We start from the raw sequence: 20,525 nt of genomic DNA on the forward strand, positions 1-20,525 counted from the left end.
CTGGCCTCTCCCTATCTCTCAACCATACATTTACTCAATTTTCCTACATTCCCTACAGCCCTCCTGGTCAGTCCATTCACATGTTCATTGCTCTTTGCATAAAGTTTCAAAACTGTTTACCTGTCTTCCCTTGTCTAATCGTGCAACATATCTCCCTAGTTATAGAATTTGTGGCATTCTCTAACATTATAGTTTAATTTATTTAGTTTAGTTTATTCATCCATGTCACAAGAAGGGTCACACCAATACTGCAATGAAGTTACTGTGAAATAATCCTAGTCGCCACACTCCAGCGCTTATTCAGGTACACTGGGGAAGAATGTAGCATAGCCAATACACCAATAGCGATTTAATTAATAGGGCAGCATGCTGGCACAGTGGTTAGCACTACTGCTTCACAGCACCAGGGAATCAGGTTTGATCCGGCCTTGGGTAACTGCCTAACTGGAATTTATATGTTCTCCCCGTGTCCGTGAGGGTTTCCTGCAAGTGTTCCTATTTTCTCCCACAGTCCAAAGTTAGTTTGATTGGCCATGGTACATTGCCCCTTAGTGTCAGGGAGATTAGCAGATTAAATATGTGGGATTTTGGGGATAGGGCCTGGGTGGGATTGTTGTTGGAGAAAACTCGATGGGCCGAATGCTCTCTTTCTGCACTGCAGGTATTTTATGATTCTAATTTGGCTGTTCTTTTTAAAAAAATATTTATTGTCCTCACTTCAACCTCTCCTTAAGGATCAGATGTTTCAGCTTGTGCTTTTCTGCATTACCTCTAATATCTAGATAGCCTTTCTGCAGAATAGTGAGCAGAACTGTACACAGTACTGTGGGTGTGGCTATACCTGTGCCTTGTACAGGCTTAAGAACATCTCTAGAGATTTGTGCTTTATCCACCTAGCCATATATTTCACAAACTAATTAACTTTTCCTACTGCTGGCACACTCTCTATTGTTGGGTTTTGTAAGCTTTCCTTCCGTTATCCCAGATCTCACTTTTCAGTTGCCTAGATACATTTTCCACTGTCTATTTGTCTCCCCAGTACCTTTAATCTGCCATTTTAAATTCAATTGGCCATTCATTAGTCTACATTCCAGTGTTTGTTCTGACTATATTGAAGTATGACAGTGATCGCAACAATATCCAAAGAAGAACAGTTAAGTTCTCCTCTCCATCCTGGTCAATATTTATCTTTTATTCAATATCATTAAAAACAGATTACCTAGTCATCACTTTATTGTTTTATGTAGGAGTTTGCTGTCTACAAACTAACCAGCATCTCGCCTACATTACAATGATGATTGCACTTTTAAAATATGTAATTGGCTGAAAAGCACTTTGGGGAGGAAACCTGAGGTTGTAGAAGTTGTTATACAAGTGCAGACTTTTCTTCTTTTGACTGTCTCTTATGATGGGGTCATTAAATAAACTTAATTTCTGGTTCTGGCCTCTCAACTGAATTATATTCCTCAACAGCCCAGTAATCACACTCTAAATGTTAATTGGTAAAGGGTACTTCAAGATTCTGCCCTTCTACATATTGTAGGTTCCCCATTGTCTCTGATAAGCAACAGGAATCAAGACAAGCTCAGTCAAGAATTCAGCCATTCTGAAGGCAACTACCTGGTTCTACATGAGCCTGTGCTGTGATGAATGGATCAGGAAGTGTTAATTATGCCTTAACAAACCAGACCAGTGGTACCACCTCTCAGTATTTACTTTGAACCACAAGAATATGAAGAGCTGTTTGTCAGTTTTGGATGTAGACCAAAATGATGCTGGGTCCATGAGCTGTGTTCGATTGCTTTGGGATCAGTTTAACTGGACTCTGTTCACTAATTATAAATGGAAGTCAGTTTTGTGGTAAAATCCAAAAAGAAATGACATCAATTTGTTGCTGTTAATCTCTCAGAAATGTGTATTCTGAGCTGTCACTGATATAGATGGAATTGACTCAGGTTTAAGGGGGTAGGAAGAAATAAGCAGGAGGAGGTCATTTCGCCCCTCAAGCCTGTTTCACCATTCCATGTGATGGTGGTCAATCTATGGCCTAACTCTACACATTTGTCTTTGACACACACACACCTTCATACATTGACTTAACAAAGGTTAATCTCAGATTTAAAATTAACAATTGAGCTATCATCAACAGCCTTTTTTATTCATTCGTGGGGTGTAGGCATTGCTAGCTGGTCAGCATTTATTGCCCCTCCCTCGTTGCCCTTGGAGGGCAGTTGAGAATCAACCATATTGCTGTGGCTCTGGAGTCACATGTAGGCCAAACCAGGTAAAAGCAGCAGATTTCCTTCCCTAAAGGACACCAGTGAACCAGATGGGCTTTTCCGACAATTGACAATGATGTCACAGTCATCAGTAGATTCTTAATTCTGAATTCTTTTTATTGAATTCAAATCCCACCATCTGCCATGGCAGGATTCAAACCCAGGTCCCCAGAACATCAGCTGAGTTTCTGAATTAATGGTCTAGTGTCAATACCACACAATCATTGCCTCCCCCCTGTGGAAGAGTGTTCCAATCTCCCGCCACCCCTTCTGCGTAGAAGTATCTACTCTTCTAATTTTGATTCTCAAAAGCTGGGCTGTAAATTTTAGATGGCACTCCTTTTTTCTCCAACTCCACAACCAGCAGAAATTATTTTTCTCTATCTATCCAATCAGTTGCCCTTCATAGCTTGAAAACTTTTATTAAATCGCTCCTTAACCTTCCAGAATCCAGGGAATACAATCCTAGTTTATGCAACCTTTCCTTGCAGTTTTACCCCTGGAGTTCAGGGATCATTCCAATGAATCTCTCTTGCTGTCCTTCCATGTGCTACTTAAGATGAGATGAGCAGCCTGTGCACAGCATGCTCTCAGCTCTGAGCTCAGTGAGGTCCTGTGTTACCCATTCAATTACATAGATGCATGTTAGTAAAACTGACCAGTCCCTAATGTCCAAATACTGATCAATTCAGATCTCCTGTCCCCACCCTGCCAAATGCTCTGACTGCTTTTTCATGCCTTGAGTCAAAATAATATGTTGACATTGCCTCTACATATGCGATAACATTAAATAAATGTCTGCAGTGTTGGCCAGTGGTGATCATTGCACTCACCTTGTCTGTCCAATCTCACCCATGAAGGATTTTGGAGCCAATGCAAATTTGAATTGGTATAAAAATAATTTTGAAGTAACACTCAGAAAGGCAATTGTTCCATCAAAGGACATCTGTGTCTCTGAGAAAAATATTTATAGGGTGGAATCATTTTACAACTTCCCAATCTTTGTCACTACTGCTGCCCAGCTCAGAAGGATCATTCAGCTGGCTGGGAGCTGACCTTGTACAAGGTGAATGGGGGAGGAAACAAGAGACAGAACAAAGAAAAATATAACACAGGAACAGGTTTTCGGCCCTCCAGGCCTGTGCTGATCATGGCGCCCTAACTAAACTAAACAAAAACCTTCTGCCTGTCTGTATCTCTCTATTCCTTCCCAATTCATGTACACATCCAGATGCCTCTTAAATGTTGATAACGTGCTGTTTCCACCATGTCCTCTGGCCGCGCATTCCAGGCACCCAGCACACTCTATGTGAAAAACTAAAGACATTTTTAAAAAGAAAATAAGTTAAAATAATTTTAAAATATTGGTAGCAGATGCAAACATATCGTGTATGTTTCGAGGTATTGTTTGTATTGAAGGCTCATTCAAACCCTGGTTTTTGTGTAATGATCTTCACTTTCATTTCCAGTTCTTCTCTTCAGTGAAGCTGGTGCCACTGGCATGAAATGTAGCCACATATACAAAGGATTTGCTGAATGTTTGCTGAAGCTGGGAGACAGTCTAGCCAAAAATATCGAAGGGGAAACCGAGGAAGTGAAAGAGCTGGACACAGTTTGCCGGTGAGCTGATGGTCACTTACTACAAACAGCCGCTTTCTCCTTGTGTTTTTGGGAATCAAGATCTCTTTTCTACGTGGGGTTAGGGAGTGAACCGTCTCAGGCTGCTCTTTGGCTCACCAGCTTTACTTATAAAGCCACCTGTCAAAAAATGCTAAGATATCCTTCCAAGAAACACTGATATTTATATAGCACCGTTTATAATGACAGGACATTCTAAGTGCTTTACAGTCAATGAGACACTTTTAAAGTGGAGCTGCTGTTGTAACTTAGAAATCCCACAATCAATTAGTGTCCACCAGGTTCCACTAACAGCAATGTAAGAGTAGTTGGATGATGGTTTTTTTGTGATATTGATTGTGGATAAATATTGGACAGAAAACAGTGGATAACTGCTGTGTTCTCCTTCACAATAATACCAAGGGATATTTTTCACATCCACCCAAGAGGGCAGACAGGGTTTTGCTTTAACATCCCATTTGAAATACAGCACCTCCAACAGTACTGCACTGTTAGCCTGGATTTTCAATCTTAAATCTCAGGAGTGGGACCCCGAGTCCAACACTTCTGACTCAGAGGCAGGAAAGTTACCAACGGGGTCACGGCTGCCACACAGGAGGGGAATATGAAAATGAGATCAAAAGGTGATGGGGTGGGAAGGTAGGTCTTGCTGCCCAGGTGTAAAACTGGCGTGTGGATCGAGCACCTGATTTGGAAAGTGTGCGATTTCATGCTTTCTTTGAACTCGATGGAAATTACAATGGACAATCAGTCAGCAACATCCTGACAGCAAACGCAACATTTAACTGCAGATTTAGGAAGCTTTGAAAGAAAATGGAAGAAAGAACCATTGGACTGGGATATGGTGGCAGTAATTCCTGCCAAAATTGGCTTCAGTTGGTAATGCAGTAAACATTGTATGATCCAACAATCCACCAACCAGAATTCTCCCCTAACTGGAATTTCTGATATTCACCGAATATGAATCATTATTTTACCAACTAGAAGCAATTTTAAACTTATGGAACCAGCACCTGTATATGGTCTTGTTTCCTGCTTTCATTTATGTTTTAAAGTTCTGTTGACGATTAGAAGTAAAAGGAATACTATACTTTACTTCCTGAGTTCTCGCATTTTAGTTCTTGTTACTGGTATTATGCAGTATTTCATTGGAAAATGGAACTCTCCATTAACCGGCATTTTTGAGTAACTATTCCCCATATATACTGGATAATAAAGATATTACTGTATCACCCAGATATCCAAAACTGACCTGGGGCCTCTCACACATCACTGAAACCATTATGCAATCTCTAATATAGCAAATACTTTGGACCATGTCTCCAGATGTGTAAAATCTGTAAAATACTATTTTTTAAAGCAGTTTGTGACTTGGTTTTCCCTTTCTCTCAGTGGACCAATATTTGATTTCCTCTTGGCACCTCTCTCATGTTTACTAGGAACAGAGGAACAGAATGAGACCATTCAGCCCTTTCAGCAGTATGCTGTGCAGTTTTGCTAATCATTTAGGCATTTAATCTCTTTAATCCCTGCCTTTTCTCCTTAATACCTATACTGCTGAAGCAAATATCTGTCTCCCTTTATATTACCTTAAATTGACCCTGTTCTCATAAAATCATAGAATCCCTACTGCGCAGAGGAGGGCATTCGGCCCATCGAGTCTGCTCACTCTCTCCAACAGAGCATTTTACCCAGGCCCATCCGCTGCCCTACACAATTACCCACTAATCCCCCTAACCTACACATCTTGGGACATTAAGGGGCAATTTAACATTTAACGTGCACATTTCCTGTAGAATATATTCTACATTCTCACAAGCCTTTCTGTACAGAGGATTTTCCTGGATTCTCTTTTAACTGACTTATGATGAGCTCTTGTTCCAGATTCTCCTGTTTGGGGGAAAGATGTTCCCTATTTAATCTGTCAGCCCCCTTCAGATTCTTCAGAGAGGTCACCCTTTAACTTCTCATCTCTAAGCATTAAAACTCAAGCTACTGCATGTCAGCCAACAAACACTGTGGCAGAATTTTCAAACAGCCCTTGGAATAAACCAGGGCTCCTGTGCCCGAACATGGTGAGAGGGCCACCTTCAAGCTTGCTCCTCAATGTTAGGTGGCCCTGAATATTGCTGCTCCAATCAGAGGGTGGGCAGCTCCAGAGCCTCTCAGGGAGAGGTGGGTGATGCCAAGGCAGGTAGGAGAGTGTGAGGGCACCTCACCATGGAGATGTGCTCGGATGACTAAATCTCGATGACAATCTGAGAGGGGCCAATATAGTGGCCCCCTTAGAGCCAAGGAGAAATCCCGTGTGCTGAAGCAGAGAGACTTGGGATTTGTGGGTGTGGCCTTTCTTGACAGAGCCCCAAGCCCTCCTTGCCTTTGGGGGAATAGAGTCTTCAGCTCTGAAATCCCATTCTAACCCAGGGAGGCTACACCCTTGGAGCTGGCCACTGAATTGCCCCTATCTGGAACCATAAACATCCTCCATGCTGTAGGCAGGCAATCCATGTTCCAGGAGATTACGTTGATCTTTCTCTACATTCTTAGCTATGATTTTAACATTACATTCTGCACCCTCTCCTTTCCTTCTGCCCTATGTACTCTATGAATGATATGCTTTGTCTGTATAGCATGCAGGAAACAATACTTTTCACTGCATACCAATACATGTGACAATAGCAAATCAAATCAAGTCAAAACCCCAGGAATCCCCCCACTGGAAGATCATAGCTTCCCTCTGTTTTCCCTATTCTTCTTCCCCACCTCTGATCCTGTCACCATGGGCTTGGAAAATCCAATCCCCTGTGCCACCATTTGGTCAAAGTCTCTGTGACTTGTCAACCGGGGTGGAATCGCTTTTGCAGAGGCATTTATTATAAACACTTTGAATGAGTGTTGGTCAGCCCAGATACAAGAGGAGCCATTGTGAGTGTCCCTGCCTATCCTGAAAATGGGAGTGGGACACCTAGTGCCCTGTTTTTAGAGGGTCTCTGACGGCTGCCACATTGGGCAAGGTACTGAGAAGCTGGAGGTGCTGCCACTCTCAGGTCGGAGGTCACCTGAAGTAGGTGGGGGCCCCAATTCCAATTGCGAATGTGTGGAACATAGGCCACTGGAACTTTGCCAGTTTGTACTGACGTTAAGTGGTTTGGCTGCTGGAGGCCTGCATGAATATGGTCCAAAGAGATTTGAAACTTACATATAGGTGGGCCCAGGAAGAGCAGAATTGCCAATTCCCAAGCTAGGCTCTGACTGTCAGCCCCTGTCAATGAGGGGCCTCCGGGCACTGATTTAGTGCCCACGGTTCACCAACTGTAGGTGATTATGGCTGTCAAAATGTCTGTGCCCCACACTGGAAACAGCAGGTGGGCAGCACACTAATGCAGCTTTATATAAATATTCAGGAAATCCAAAATTTTAATTTGATAAAAATCAAATTTAACCTTTTAAGATGACAGTTTTACATTTGGTGACACATTAACATGATGGAAAACCACTTTAATTGCTTTTGTTCTAATCACTATAAGATGGTGAATTTGGGAATTATGTAAAATGAAGGAACACGATGTTACACAAGGTTTTTATGGGGTTCATTAAAAATTGAGGAGTCATATCAACATTGTTATATTTGAGATGACATGATAATAAAAATAGCAATTGTGAGGGGCCACTTTATTAGGAGATGATGGAGTTATCAGGGAGCAAAATGTGCATTGTATAAATAATCATCGTTCAGACAGTATTGGTGCTGACTGTAAATTTTCATTTGATTTTAAGGAATCCGTCATTTTCAGAAGGGAAGTAGGGATTTGGAGATGGGAGACCAGAGGTCAGGGTTCTGGGGTCAAGGGGTGGGGGGGGTTATTCAATTATTATCTTAATTTTCTTTTTGGCTGGAATTAAGATAATAATTGAATAATTTCACTAATTTAAAACTGGTAACATAAATAATATTATACACTTTCAAATTGATTTAAAATAAAAACAGAAAATGTTGGAAAAACTCAGCAGGTCTGGCAGCAACAGTGGAGCGATAAACAGTTAACATTGAGTCTGTATAACTTCTTCAGAGCCCTTAGGTCTTCTACTGTGCCTGACCAACACACAATGATTTGTGTGGCAGTACCAGAGTAACAGGCAGATCCTCATCATATCAAAGTGTCGCACTGGAGGAGAGTGGCGTGTCCTCACTGGAGCACAGTGGCGTGTTCTCTCAATCCAAAGATATGCAGGTTAGATGGATTAGCCATACTAAATTCCCAAGAAATGTAGGTTTGGTGGATTAGCCATGGTAAATTCATAGGGTTATAGGGAATGAGGGAGAGGGAGAGCTGGATGGGATGCTCCTTCGAGGAGTGAGTGCAGACTTGAGGGGCTGGATGTCCTCTTTCTGCACTGTAGGAATTCTATGAATTGCATAATACAGAAACTAGAAGCAGGAGTAGGCTATTTGGCCCTTTGAGCCTGCTCCACCATTCATTATGTTCATGGCTGATCATCAAATTCAATATCCTGATTACCCCCTTCCCCCTTTACCCCTTAATCTCTTTAGCCCCTATATCTGAAATCGGACAAATTTTGGCCTCAACTACATTCCATGGCAGTGAATTCCACACATTCACCAATTTCTGGATGGGAGGCTAGTTTGCATGATGTTCACAACTCTTTGTAGTTTCTTGCAGTCTTGGTCAGAGCAGGAGCCATACCAAGCTGTCATACATCCAGAAAGGATGCTTTCTATGATACATCTGTAAAATTTGGTGACAGTCACAATGGACATGTCGAGTTTCCTTAGCTTCCTGAGAAAGTAGAGGCGTTGGTGGACTATAGTGTCAGTGCGGAGGGACCAAGATAGGTTGTTGATGACCTGGACACTGAGAAACTTGAAACTCTCGACCATTTCCACTTCATCCCCATTGATGTAGACAGGAGTATGTCCTCCACTATACTTCCTGAAGTCAGTGACTATCTCCGTCTTTTTTAACTGGCTTTAAGGGAGAGATTATTGTCACCGCACCAATTCACCAGATTCTCTATCTCTTTCCTGTACTCCATCTCATCATTGTTAGAGATCTGACCCACTACAGTGTGACATCAGCAAACTTGAAAATTGAGTTGGAGGGGAATTTGGCCACTCACCAGAGGTGTATGAGGAGTATAGGAAGGGGCTGAGAACACAGCCTTATGGGACACTGTTTGGGGATTGGAAGAGGTGTTGTTGCCTATCCTTACTGATTGTGGTCTGTGAGTTAGGAACTTCAGGATCCAGTCACAGAGGGAGGAGCCGAGGCCCAGGCCATAGAGTTTGGATATGAGTTTTGTTGGAATAATGGTATTGAAGGCCGAGTTGTAGTCAATAAATAGAGCCTGACATAGATGTCCTTGTTATCCAGGTGTTCCAAGGTTGAGTGCAGGGCCAGGGAGATGGCATCTGTTGTGGACATGTTGCAGTGAAAGGCAAACCGTAGTGGATCCAGGGTTGTCTGGGAGGGTGGAATTGATTTGTACCATGATTAATCTTTCAAAGCATTTCAGAATAATGGATGTCAAATTCACCGGACAATACAGGAATAATGGTTATCATTGAGTTATCTGCCTGCTGAGTCGCCTTCCTCCCGAGTCAGGGGTTCAAGGGCAGCGTTCTCGAGAATGTGCATTGGTGGTCTTTTGTGAAAATACTTTAAGATGGCTAGAGGGAGGGCAGGAATTGTAAGTGTCATCTATAATGCACACAATTAACCAAGCAAATCTGTGATGGAAAAGCACTTTAAATTGATGCCATTTAATAACTGTAAATAATTATCCTTTACTGACAGAAAATCTGAAATGATGGCATTTCACTCCCAGCAATTGGACCCTTACGTTTCAGTTACAAAGCTTTGAAGCCTGATTTTGTGAATGGTTTTGAGTTATAGAGTATGGCACTGACCCATATTGCGGCGAGAACAGATTGTTCCTCATGCTGCTTCATGGGCTAAAAATGAATCTTTAAAATGACCTTTGCTGTGACTGAGTTGCTTTTCTGAGACCTGAAAGTGTCGACATTGAACTTGCAGGTTGTCAGTCAAAGACCAGACAATCAATAAGGAGGTGAATTAATCTAAAACACAAAGCAGAAAGTGAAAGGCAGCAGCACAATATGAATCTATAACTTACCCTGCTCACTTACCATTCAAGAATGGATTTAGCAAATTCACACGTCTCATCAAATGCCTCCCTCACCATTGAGTAAGCTCGCCCTCCCCCTCTGTGCTACCCTCACTAATGGTCTCCCTCACCAGAGATCCCCCAGATACCTCCATTCCTCAACTGCCATGAATCATAGAAATGGATTGACAGAGAGGGGGTTAACTCTGATTTTACTTTCTGCTCAGTTGATGCCAATGAAGACTGACATCGGGCCTGATGTGAACCTGATCTTCTACCCGATCCTGGGGGCTTCCTGCCCGCTATGGAGGCTGTTAATTAGCCCCAGATTTTTGTTCTTTCACAGTGCTGTTTTCTCATCAGGATTCAGAGGGCTTTCAGGAAGGGTGAAAATTCAACACTGTGGCCCTTCAAGTGCTCAGCAAACATTGCTTCTGTGTTAGTTGTAGCTCAATGTCAGCACTCTTGCCCACAGCCCAAACACTCGAGTACAAAGCAGTGCTGTGAGAACTGTATCCTAATTCAGGCTAATTCCTTTTCACTCCTCTCAGATCAATACTGGTGCCAAGTCCAGCAAGGCCACAATTTAAATTTTCAAATCGTTCCATGGCCTTTCCTTTCCCTATGTCTACAACCTTCTTCAGTCCTAACAATCTTCTGGGATCTTTGTGTTCCTCCAATCCTGACCTTTTGCACATCCCTGGTCTTAAGCGTTCCAACACCAGTTGCCCAAGCCCAAAGATCTGGAATTCCCTCATGAAACCTCTCCTCGCTACCTCTTCCTCTAAGATGTTCCTTAAAGCTGACCTTTCTGATCGAGCTTTTGATCATCAGTCTTCATCTTCTCATGAGGACCGGGCGTCCAATTGTATCAGATAATGCTGCTATGAAGCACCTTGGGACAGTTTACTGCACCTACAAGAAGCTATGTAAGTGTGGGTTGTTGTTGTAGAGATAACACTGTTTTACAAGAGGAGAATGGGAGGTTTCCCTCTGGTCGCCATGTCAATATTTAGGCCCCCCAACCAAAATGACTTAGAAAAGCTTCCCTGCCCATTTATTTCATTGCTGTCTGTGGGCCCACGCCTTATGCTTATTGCTGCTTTTCTAACACAAGCACTTGAAATGCAGTAAGGCTGTGAAAGGTGCTCCAGAAATGCAAGTCTTTCTTTTGTGTAAGGGAATGCCTCAATTTAATTTTATCATTAGACATCAACACTCATTCCCCCCACAGTTTTCAAACTGGAAAATCTGACAGTGGTTTTTTTTTTGAAAAACTTTATTCTCCCCTCATAGTTACAAAGCCAATGCGTAGAGTGGACAGAGCAAGACCTTAATCCATCTCCTTGCTTGCTCCAAAAACCAATCCAAATTCAAATTGAATCCAATTCCTGGCCCCCACAGGAGAGACAAACAAGATCCAAGCTGACAAGAAAAGGCACTGCACCCCATCTTGGGTTTGATCCTACGCTTGATCTTAGCCCAAAGGCCGAGAAGCGACAGCGATATCTCAGAGCCAGCTCACTGCTGTTCCTGCACCAACTGCTGTCACTCAGCCAAGCTTCTCCATCCTCCTCCCAAGTCACTTCTCATTATTATTAATGTTCTCACAGATCTTTTGCCCCTGCCTCAGGCTGTGGCTGACATCAGCTACACATTCCATCTGCCGATGAACAGAAAGCCAAGAGGCTATTTCTTCCCTCACTAACCAAGTGCAGTGCACTTGCTATATATACCCATCACCTAATCACCTTTATATTATTTCCAAATCAAATTACTGGGACAGTTCAGTCAATGGGGGACCGCTAACAGCTTCTGTCCTCTCATCTAATTTAATAGAAATAACAGGACATTTGCTGGAGTTTAACAGCTTGCAAACTCCTCCTGGCAATATATATATTAAAAACAAATTGCACTTGGATAGATTTTCTCTTTGAAAGTCATTTCAGTTGTCTGATAAAATTCCCCGGTCGCAAACCTGGGCTGGTTTCAGTGATAACAGAGTCAGCAAGACTGAAAATGACAGTGGATGTGTTTCTGCCCCCACCATCCACACGCCCCCCCCCCCACCCCGTGCTGCCCATGATACTGTTCACCATCTTCTGAGGAACAAGCAATGCTCTGAAAGCTTGCAATTCCAAATAAACCTATTAGGCTTTAACGTGGCGTTGTGAGACTTCTTACTGTGCCCACCCCAGTCTAATGCCAGCATTTTCACATCACAGCCACCATCTCAGCCAGGGAACTGGCAGGGATGTCCTGTGTGAATGTCGAATGGACAGTCAGTCCACCCCAAATGCTGATTTGCCTCCCTGGGAAACCCATTTTGCAGTTCTTCTTAACTCCTAAAGATGCACAGCTGAGTGAACCTTCAGCTGCCTGGGGGACCTCCACCCCACCCTCGCTGGTGCTATCCAAAGGGATTTTGGGCTGAGGTGCATTAGATTGTCTTTGACTGGTTGCGGAGTTAGTGGAAATTCTGTGTTGGAGCTCACATTCAGTCTGAAGGGAGTGACGCTGAACCTTTACACGAGGTTGATTGAATCTTGATCCTGGAGCAGAAAGCTTGCTCTCAGTCCTGGGGGAGACTTCATCAAACCAAAATATTGTTTTTTTTGTTGACACAGGTTACCCATTCGACACAGGGCACACTCCTTTCCTTTACCCACCTGACCATGTTGCCTAAGCACTGCCCACACAAGAGCCAGATTACATGCTGGAATGTCATTGAGGAAGCCATTGATGTTCTCAAACAAGGATTCACTCACCCTCTCTAGGGAGCCTCCACTGCTCACAGAGGGTGTCTACAAATTTCTGGTGGCCTGCTATATCCTACACACGCTGCTAATGGTGAAGACACAGATTTCGCTAGCAGTATTTCAGCTTTCAGGAGGAGGATAGGGAGGGGAAAGGGAGAAGGCATCCAGGACATCCTCGCTCCATGCAGCTTAAGGAGCAGGTGAAGATGATGAAGTGGCAATGTCACTGGTCTAATGTATGGGAGACATGGTTCAAATCCTAACATTGGTGGAATTTAACTTCAATTCATAAACCTGGAATTGAAATCTGGACTCAGTAATGGTGACCAAAACTATCACTGATAGTCACAAAAACCCATCTGGTTCATTAATGTCCTTTAGTGGAGGAAATCTGACATCCCTACCTGGTCTGGCCTGGACCCACAGCGGTGTGGTTGACTGTTGACTGCCTCGCAAGGGTAGGTAGAGATGGGCAACAAATGCTGGCCTTGCCAGTGACACCCATATCCCATGAAAAATATCATTGACAGGGCAGGTTGACAAAGTGGTTAATAAGACATACAGGACCCTGAACTTTATAAATAGATGCATTGAATACAAGAACAAGGGATTCTTTATTAGACTCAAACTTTATTAGACACAAATTCAACTTTAGTGAAACTTTATTAGACACAAATTCAACCTCAGTAGAATATTGAGTTCAATTCTAGGCAGTCCAGTTCAGGGAGGATGTGAAGACATTGAGAAGGATGCAGAATTCACCTGAATTCTTGCATTGGAGGATTCCAGTTGCGTGGATTGATAATTGGGCAGCATGGTGGTACAGTAGTTAGCACTGTTGTCCCACAGCAGCTGACAGCGACTGGGATTGCAAGAGGCTCCATTACATCATCTCCCTCCCTGTCTATAGATTCCTGTTTGTGAACACAAGTCTTCACTCACCTGAAGAAGAAGCAAGACTTCGAAAGCTTGTGCTACCAAATAAACCTGTTGGATTTTAACCTGGTGTTGTGAGACTTCTTACTCTGCTTGCCCCAATCCAATGCTGGCACCTCCACATCATGCCTCACAACACCAGTGACCTGGGTTCAATTCTGGCCTCAGGTGAAGGAGGAGCTATGTAGACTTTGCACATTCTCCCCGTGTCTGTGTGGGTTTCCTCCAGATGCTGCAGTTTCCTCCCACAATCCAAAAATGTGCGGGTAAGTGGATTGGCCATGGTAAATTGACCCTTAATGTCAGGGGGATTGGGAGGGTAAATATGCAGGGTTACAGGAATAGGACAGGACCTGGGTGGGATTGTTGTTGGTGCAGGCTCGATGGGACAACTCCTTCAGCACAATAGATTCTATGATTCATTACAAAGCCAGGACTGTTCTCTTTCAAGAGGAGAAGGTTGAGAAAAGATGCAGTGGGAGACTTTGAAGCAATAGAAAGAATATGAGGGTGAAATGGAACATATGAGTGTTGGGCATGAGAACTGATTGTAGAGATTTTTGACGGGGGAGTGATGGGGTTGGAGGTGCACCGAGCAGTGTGTGAGGGAGGAGATGACATCTGAAGGTGCATCCACTTACCTTGACTATTTACGTATGCCCTTCTTGCAATCTTGCAGAGTCCGTAAAGCATGTCTATGTTGAACATTATAGACTATACTCCCTTCTCAGTTATCCCAAAAACCTTTTATTGATGTTTTGTTTGCCCTTCAGTCTCATGCTCCTGATTTACAGGCATCTGGTGCGGAGGTGGGTGGGAAAGGCAGAGGACCACCTCCTGAACCTGCTCCAGTGCCTGGCCAGGCAGTGGGCGATCAAAGCAGCCTCCCGACCCGACTGTCTGCCCCTCTACAATGGCTACATTTGTGGCTGGGTGTCCCTGGAGAGGGAACATGCAGTGTCCGAGGGCATTGTTGAAGCCTTGCATGCCTGTTGGACACTGCTGGAGCTGTGGTGTATTATCGACTCCTTTAATCACTATTTTTAGTTTGATGTTTTAAATTTCCTTTCTCCTTGTCTTTTATTTCGGGCGGTTCCCTTATTTTTGGGGGCTGCTCCTTTTAATTTGTCCCTCAGTTAATTTGATTTATTTTAATTGTTTTGTCAAAAAGATTGACTATTTGTGTGGGGTCAGTGAACTTTCTGCAGGTTGTAGCAGAGTGGCTGCCTGCTCCTACAGAGACGTCAGGGTATTGCTGGAGTCCTCCTGACTCTGCGGCAACACAGAGACTGGCATCCTGGCCCTGGATTAAGACCTCCATCCAGTCTCAGAGAACCTCTCTCTCTCTCTCTCTCTCTCTCTGTGCTGCTGCTCTGCTCAGTAAGAAGCCTCACAACACCAGCTTATAGTCCAACAGGTTTATTTGGCAGCACAAGCTTTCGGAATCTCAGGCTCCTTCTTCAGCCTGTCCTGACAGTCTTTGTGAACTGTTTAACAGTGCAAATACCTGCTGCTGTCGGAATGCACCTCCCTTTTAAGAGATTCAGGCTGACTTTAACAGGCACTCACCTTGTCCATACTTGAATCACCTGCTGAGTGTGTCACCACTCAGAAACATGTTAAATTCTGGATTGGAAGACACAATCGTTAGATCGGTGGGTAACACAAGGTTAGCATGTTACCTCCATCTCCTCGATCGGGCTCTGGGTAATCATGCATCATGATCCCCTTGTCGGCAAGCCAGCCACAATGAATTTGTAACCCTCTATTTGATTCTGGAGTGACGTACTGTCCACCTCTTCTCCAGCCCCACTCCAAGTGATTTTCACTGGCCGGCTAGCGATTAGGAATTCATTATTTCAGTCTCTCAGTCTGCAACCAGTGAACTTTCACCCCCCCACCCCCACTTTTTATAATTTTATAATTAACTTGCCAACCCTACTTATTCACTCTAATTAAAATTAATTCCAAAATACATTCAATTTTCACTCCCCTCTTGTTTCTCCATCTCCTAATCCGAAACCCAATTTTATAGTTACTCACTAATTTACTTATAATTCACAAAGTTGATTCGGTAATAAAAACATTAATTGAATTAATTACCTTACTGATTTCATAATTCATATTTACAACTATATTTAATGGTTACAGTTCCTAGCTGTTGAACTACTAGCATTTAAAAAAATTAAGTTGATTGCTTGCCAAATTTTAAACCACTCTGAATTCATCTAATAATTCTGGATGTTGGAAGGACAAGTAGTTTTTTAAGTTTAAATTTTATTTGTTAATGTCACAAGATGGCTTACATTAACACTGTAGTGAAGTTACTGTGAAAATCTCCTGATCGTCACACTCCAGCGCCTGTTTGGGTACACTGAGGGGGAATTTAGCATGGCCAATGCGCCCAACCAGCACACCTTTCGGGCTGTAGGAGGAAACCAGAGCACCTGGAGGAAACCCACACAGACATGGGGAGAATGTGCAGACTCTGCACAGACAGTGACCCAAGTCAGGAATTGAACCTGTGGCCCTGGCACTGTGAGGCAGCAGTGCTTACCACTGTGCCACCATACTGCCAATTTTTCAATCTCTTGAATGGAATATTGGGTAGGTATCTCAAAAAAAGCAAAATATCGAATGCGTCCCAGCCACATACACTGTTCCACGCTTATCACAAGTAGTCCCCATGTTTCAACCCCATGAATAACTGTTTCAAACGTATTAATCTCGTTATCTACTTCAGGCAGACTTGCCAAGAATCTAGATGTGGAAGGAATGGAAGGATTGCTGATGGCTTTATTTTATTGCTCACAATGCCAAGTCTTCCATACTCCTCAGTGCTTACAGTTCAAATTGAAGGAAGTTCTGTTTCCTCACTAAGTAGGTTTTGCTATTTTGAAACTAATCAATGCATTAAAAATTAATCCATATCTGGTATTAATTACATGTGTTTTCAATGAAAAAAAATCCTCTTCCGTAACAATAGGTTTGGTGTCTCATCCACTTATCATCCTCTGGCAGGACCTTGTGAGTTTGTGTTTTCTCCGTTGCCTCTGTCCTCTGTTGCCATCTCACCTTGGCACTCAACTGGATGGAAAGTCTGTGCCACGGTTCCACAAATTCAGACTCCAGCCTCCTCTCTACTCGTGTTTCTGTCCTGTTTCTGGTGTTAACACCAAGGTCAGTTAAGAAGTGAAGACTACCTTGCTGTTGGAGAAATGAGAACAGGGGCCAGAAGTATTTGTGAACCAGGCTTTTCCTCCCTATGGGGACAGTTCCCTCAGTATTGATAGAGATGGCCCTTCCCATCTCGGGATTTCCTGTTTTGCGGATGATTTTGGAAAGACTCTCGCAGGATTTTTGTCAATGAGGGGAGTCTGTCACATTGTGGTCCAGTAGAAAATCTGAAGTATTCTGCCAGTGGTTTTTGAGGGCGTACTGGACTATTGAAACCTTTTGCTCCTCTGCAAAAAAACTTGAGGACTGGGTACAGCCCGTTGATCTAAATTTGAAACTCTTTCCACCCCAGCATTGTTGAACATCAATAAAAAGCTGGCATGAGTGGCATTGATAAAGTGGCGACCATGGAAAATGGTGGCATTATTGCCTTGCATGAATACTCACTGATATTTATATATCACATTCAGAAATTCCACAGGATTGTCATTGCTTATTGTAGTCCTATAATCTGTGACCTCTGTCACAGATTATAGGACTACAATAGGATTATAGGACTACAATAGGACTGAAACCTCTGTGCTCCTTCAGTTCTGGCCTTTTGCTCATCCCTAATTGTCTTTCCTTTATTAATGGCTGCTGTGCCTTGTCAAGGCCCAAGATTTGAGATTCTCTCCTTAAATGTTTAGACCTCTGTAACTGTGTTTGCTCCTTCTCCGCCTTATAACTCATCTCTTTGACCAAAGTTTTGCTCACCAGTCTTTATAATTCCTCTAACAAAGGGTCATCCAGACTTGAAACATTGGCTCTATTCTCTCACCACAAATGCTGTCAACCTGCTGAGATTTTCTTGCATTTTCAGTATTTGCTTACAAATCCTAATGTGATTAGCTCTCCAATATTGTCTGATGACACTCCTGCAAAACACCTTAGATTATTTTTCCATATTTATAGGACTATATAAATGCATTTTGTTGTTATGTAATTCAATATTCTCCCCAGACAGGGCCTATTATTTCTTCTTAGGCTGCACAACCACCCTTTTTTTAATTTATTCATGGGCATCGCTGGCTGACCAACAGTTATTGCCCACCCCTAGTTGCCCTTGTTCAGAGGGCAGTGAGAGTCAACCACATTACCATGGATCTGGAATCACACGTCTGCCAGGCCAGGTAAGGACGGCAGATTTCCTTCCCTAAAGGACATTAGTGAGCCAGACGGGTTTTTCCGACAATCAACAATGGTTTTATGGTCATCAGTAGATTCCTAATTCCAGATTTATTTTGTTGAATTCAAATTCCACCATCTATCATGGCAGGATTTGAACATTAGCTGAGCTTCTGGATTAATAGTCTAGTGATAATACCATTAGGCTATCTCCTCCTTCCTCCTAAGACCCTGGCATTCTTGAAGTTTAGGTAGTCCTGTGAAATGTATCAGTTCATTTTCCAGTGTTCCACGCTGATTTCAGAAGTCAATAATCTTCGCCTTTTCAGAACTTCATAGACTCCTTCATAAACACCTCCTGGATGGCATGGTGGCACAGTGGTTAGCATTGCTGCCTCACAGCACCAGGGAGGTTCAATTCCAGCCTCAGGTCACTGTCTGTGTGGAGTTTGCACTTTCTCCCCACATCTGCATGGGTTTCCTCCAGGTGCTCCTGTTTCTTCCCACAGTCCAACAATGTGCGGGTTAGGTTGACTGGCCATGCTAAGTTGACCCTAGTGTCTGGGAGATTAGCGGGGTAAATGTGTGGGGTTACGGGAATACAGCCTGGGTGGAATTGTGATTGGTACAGACTCAATAGGCTGAATGGCCTCCTTCTGTACTGTAGGGATTCTATGATTCTGTGATCCTCAGACTCCATGAGGTAGGAGATGAACAAAATACTGTGGATGTTGGAAATCTGGAACAAAAGCAGAAAGTGCTGGAAATACTCAGCAGATATAGCAGTGTCTGTGGAGAGAGGAACAGGTTTTGAGTTGAATATGACTCCTCTAGTGAGAGATAGATGCCTGGTAATATTAATTTGGATCACTTTTGGTCACTTGAGGAGGCCAGAGAGGAATTTTTCAGATTCCCTCCACCCAACCAGTTGGTGTTCTGATTTGGTTTCTGACACTTCCCAGGAAATTGCATCGCTCCACGTGGGAAATTTGTACATTGTGATTCTGGCTTGGAAAGAGACAGAAGTTAATGTAATGGCTACATTGAAACCCAAGGATGACATTTCTCAATGTTCATTGGACAGCACATAAACATTGACACAAGGTCATTGCAGCATGAAAATCCCTGGCGAAACATTTGGGGCTTGTGCACTGTGAAAATCTCCCCTGACACCAAGCATGAGTGAGATGTATGAAAGGGTGATGATGTGCTTACTTGCTCTATGATGGTGAACCATATTCCTACTCTATGCTGTAGCCTTCTGACTTGCAGTGTGCTCATCACTGAGTTTGGTTAGGCTGCTGTAAATTAATGTTAATGAGACATTACTTCGAGCACCAGTAAATGGCAGTCATTTGGACTGATTGATGTTTAATGATGATCACATGACAGATCCATTTATTATTAATTTTTTCAAACACTTAAGGAATTTCATGGGGAGACGATTATTGGTGTTATCGTTGGACTATTAGTCCAGCAACTCACCTAACGTTCTGGGGACCCCGGTTCGCATCCTACCACGGCACGTGATTGAATTTGAATTCAATAAAAAAATCTGGAATTAAGAATCTACTGATGACCATGTAACCATTGTTGAGTTTTGGAAAACCCATCTAGTCCACTAATGTCCTTTAGGGAAGGAAATCTGCCATCCTTACCTGGTCTGGCCTAGACGTGACTCCAGGGCCACAGCAATGTGGTTGACTCTCAACTGCCCTCGGGCAACTAGGAATGGTCAATAAATGCTGGCCAGCCAGTGACACACATGTCCCACAAATGAATTTAAAAAAGCTGCTACAGAGGGTTTTGTTCTTAAATGCATATGTACCTCTTACACCTTCTGAGAAGGTCAAATTATTCTGTCCTGTGTTTGTGTGCAGATCCTGGGATGACTTCCATGCGTGTGCAGACTCAGTCCTGGAAGGTTGCCCTGCGGACACCGCCTCCATCTGGGAGTCTCTGAGGAAGGAGTCGAAGAAGTTACAGTTCCAAGGCAATTTGCACGAGCTGTGCAGCTCCAGAGGCAGGCCGTCTGGAACCATGGAAAACACAGATAGAAGCGAGTCGAGCAAAGAGAGATTGAGAGGCTCTGCTGCCTCACTGTGGTATGGACTCACTACTCCTGTCCTGTCCATCGCAGTGCTGGTGGTCAACATGTAGCAAACTCAGCCAACCATCATCCCAAGGTCAGCTCCCAACATTGATCCCTTCACCAGAGAGACACGAACGCGACTGATACAGACACAAAGCTGTTGCTTGATTGCCTTTAGATGGTGCCTCTCTCTGTCGGTCAAGGATGGTTGTTCCTGTATTGTGTTCAAATTACATTAATTTAATGTACTTTTCATTCAAAGAATGTCATACAGCTCTAACCTTTAGTTGATCAAATACATAAAAATGAAAGTGGTTGCCCTGCTGGCTC

General features: G+C 43.3%; 1 protein-coding gene across 1 annotated transcript in view; it reads left to right on the forward strand.

Annotated features, from left to right (window-relative positions):
* The window catches only part of LOC145342567 (neuritin-like), a 38,872-nt gene extending 18,567 nt beyond the window's left edge, over nt 1–20,305 (forward strand). Inside the window, exons 2-3 of the mRNA XM_080188121.1 lie at nt 3,749–3,899; nt 19,984–20,305. Of these exons, the coding sequence (XP_080044247.1) occupies nt 3,749–3,899; nt 19,984–20,263 (431 nt within the window). The 3' untranslated portion in view covers nt 20,264–20,305. The remainder of the gene's footprint in view (nt 1–3,748; nt 3,900–19,983) is intronic.
* The last annotated feature ends 220 nt before the right edge of the window (nt 20,306–20,525 follow it).

Source organism: Carcharhinus amblyrhynchos, chromosome 4 (genome assembly GCF_965287045.1).
Source record: "Carcharhinus amblyrhynchos chromosome 4, sCarAmb.v2.hapA, whole genome shotgun sequence".
In the NCBI taxonomy this organism is placed as follows: domain Eukaryota; kingdom Metazoa; phylum Chordata; class Chondrichthyes; order Carcharhiniformes; family Carcharhinidae; genus Carcharhinus; species Carcharhinus amblyrhynchos.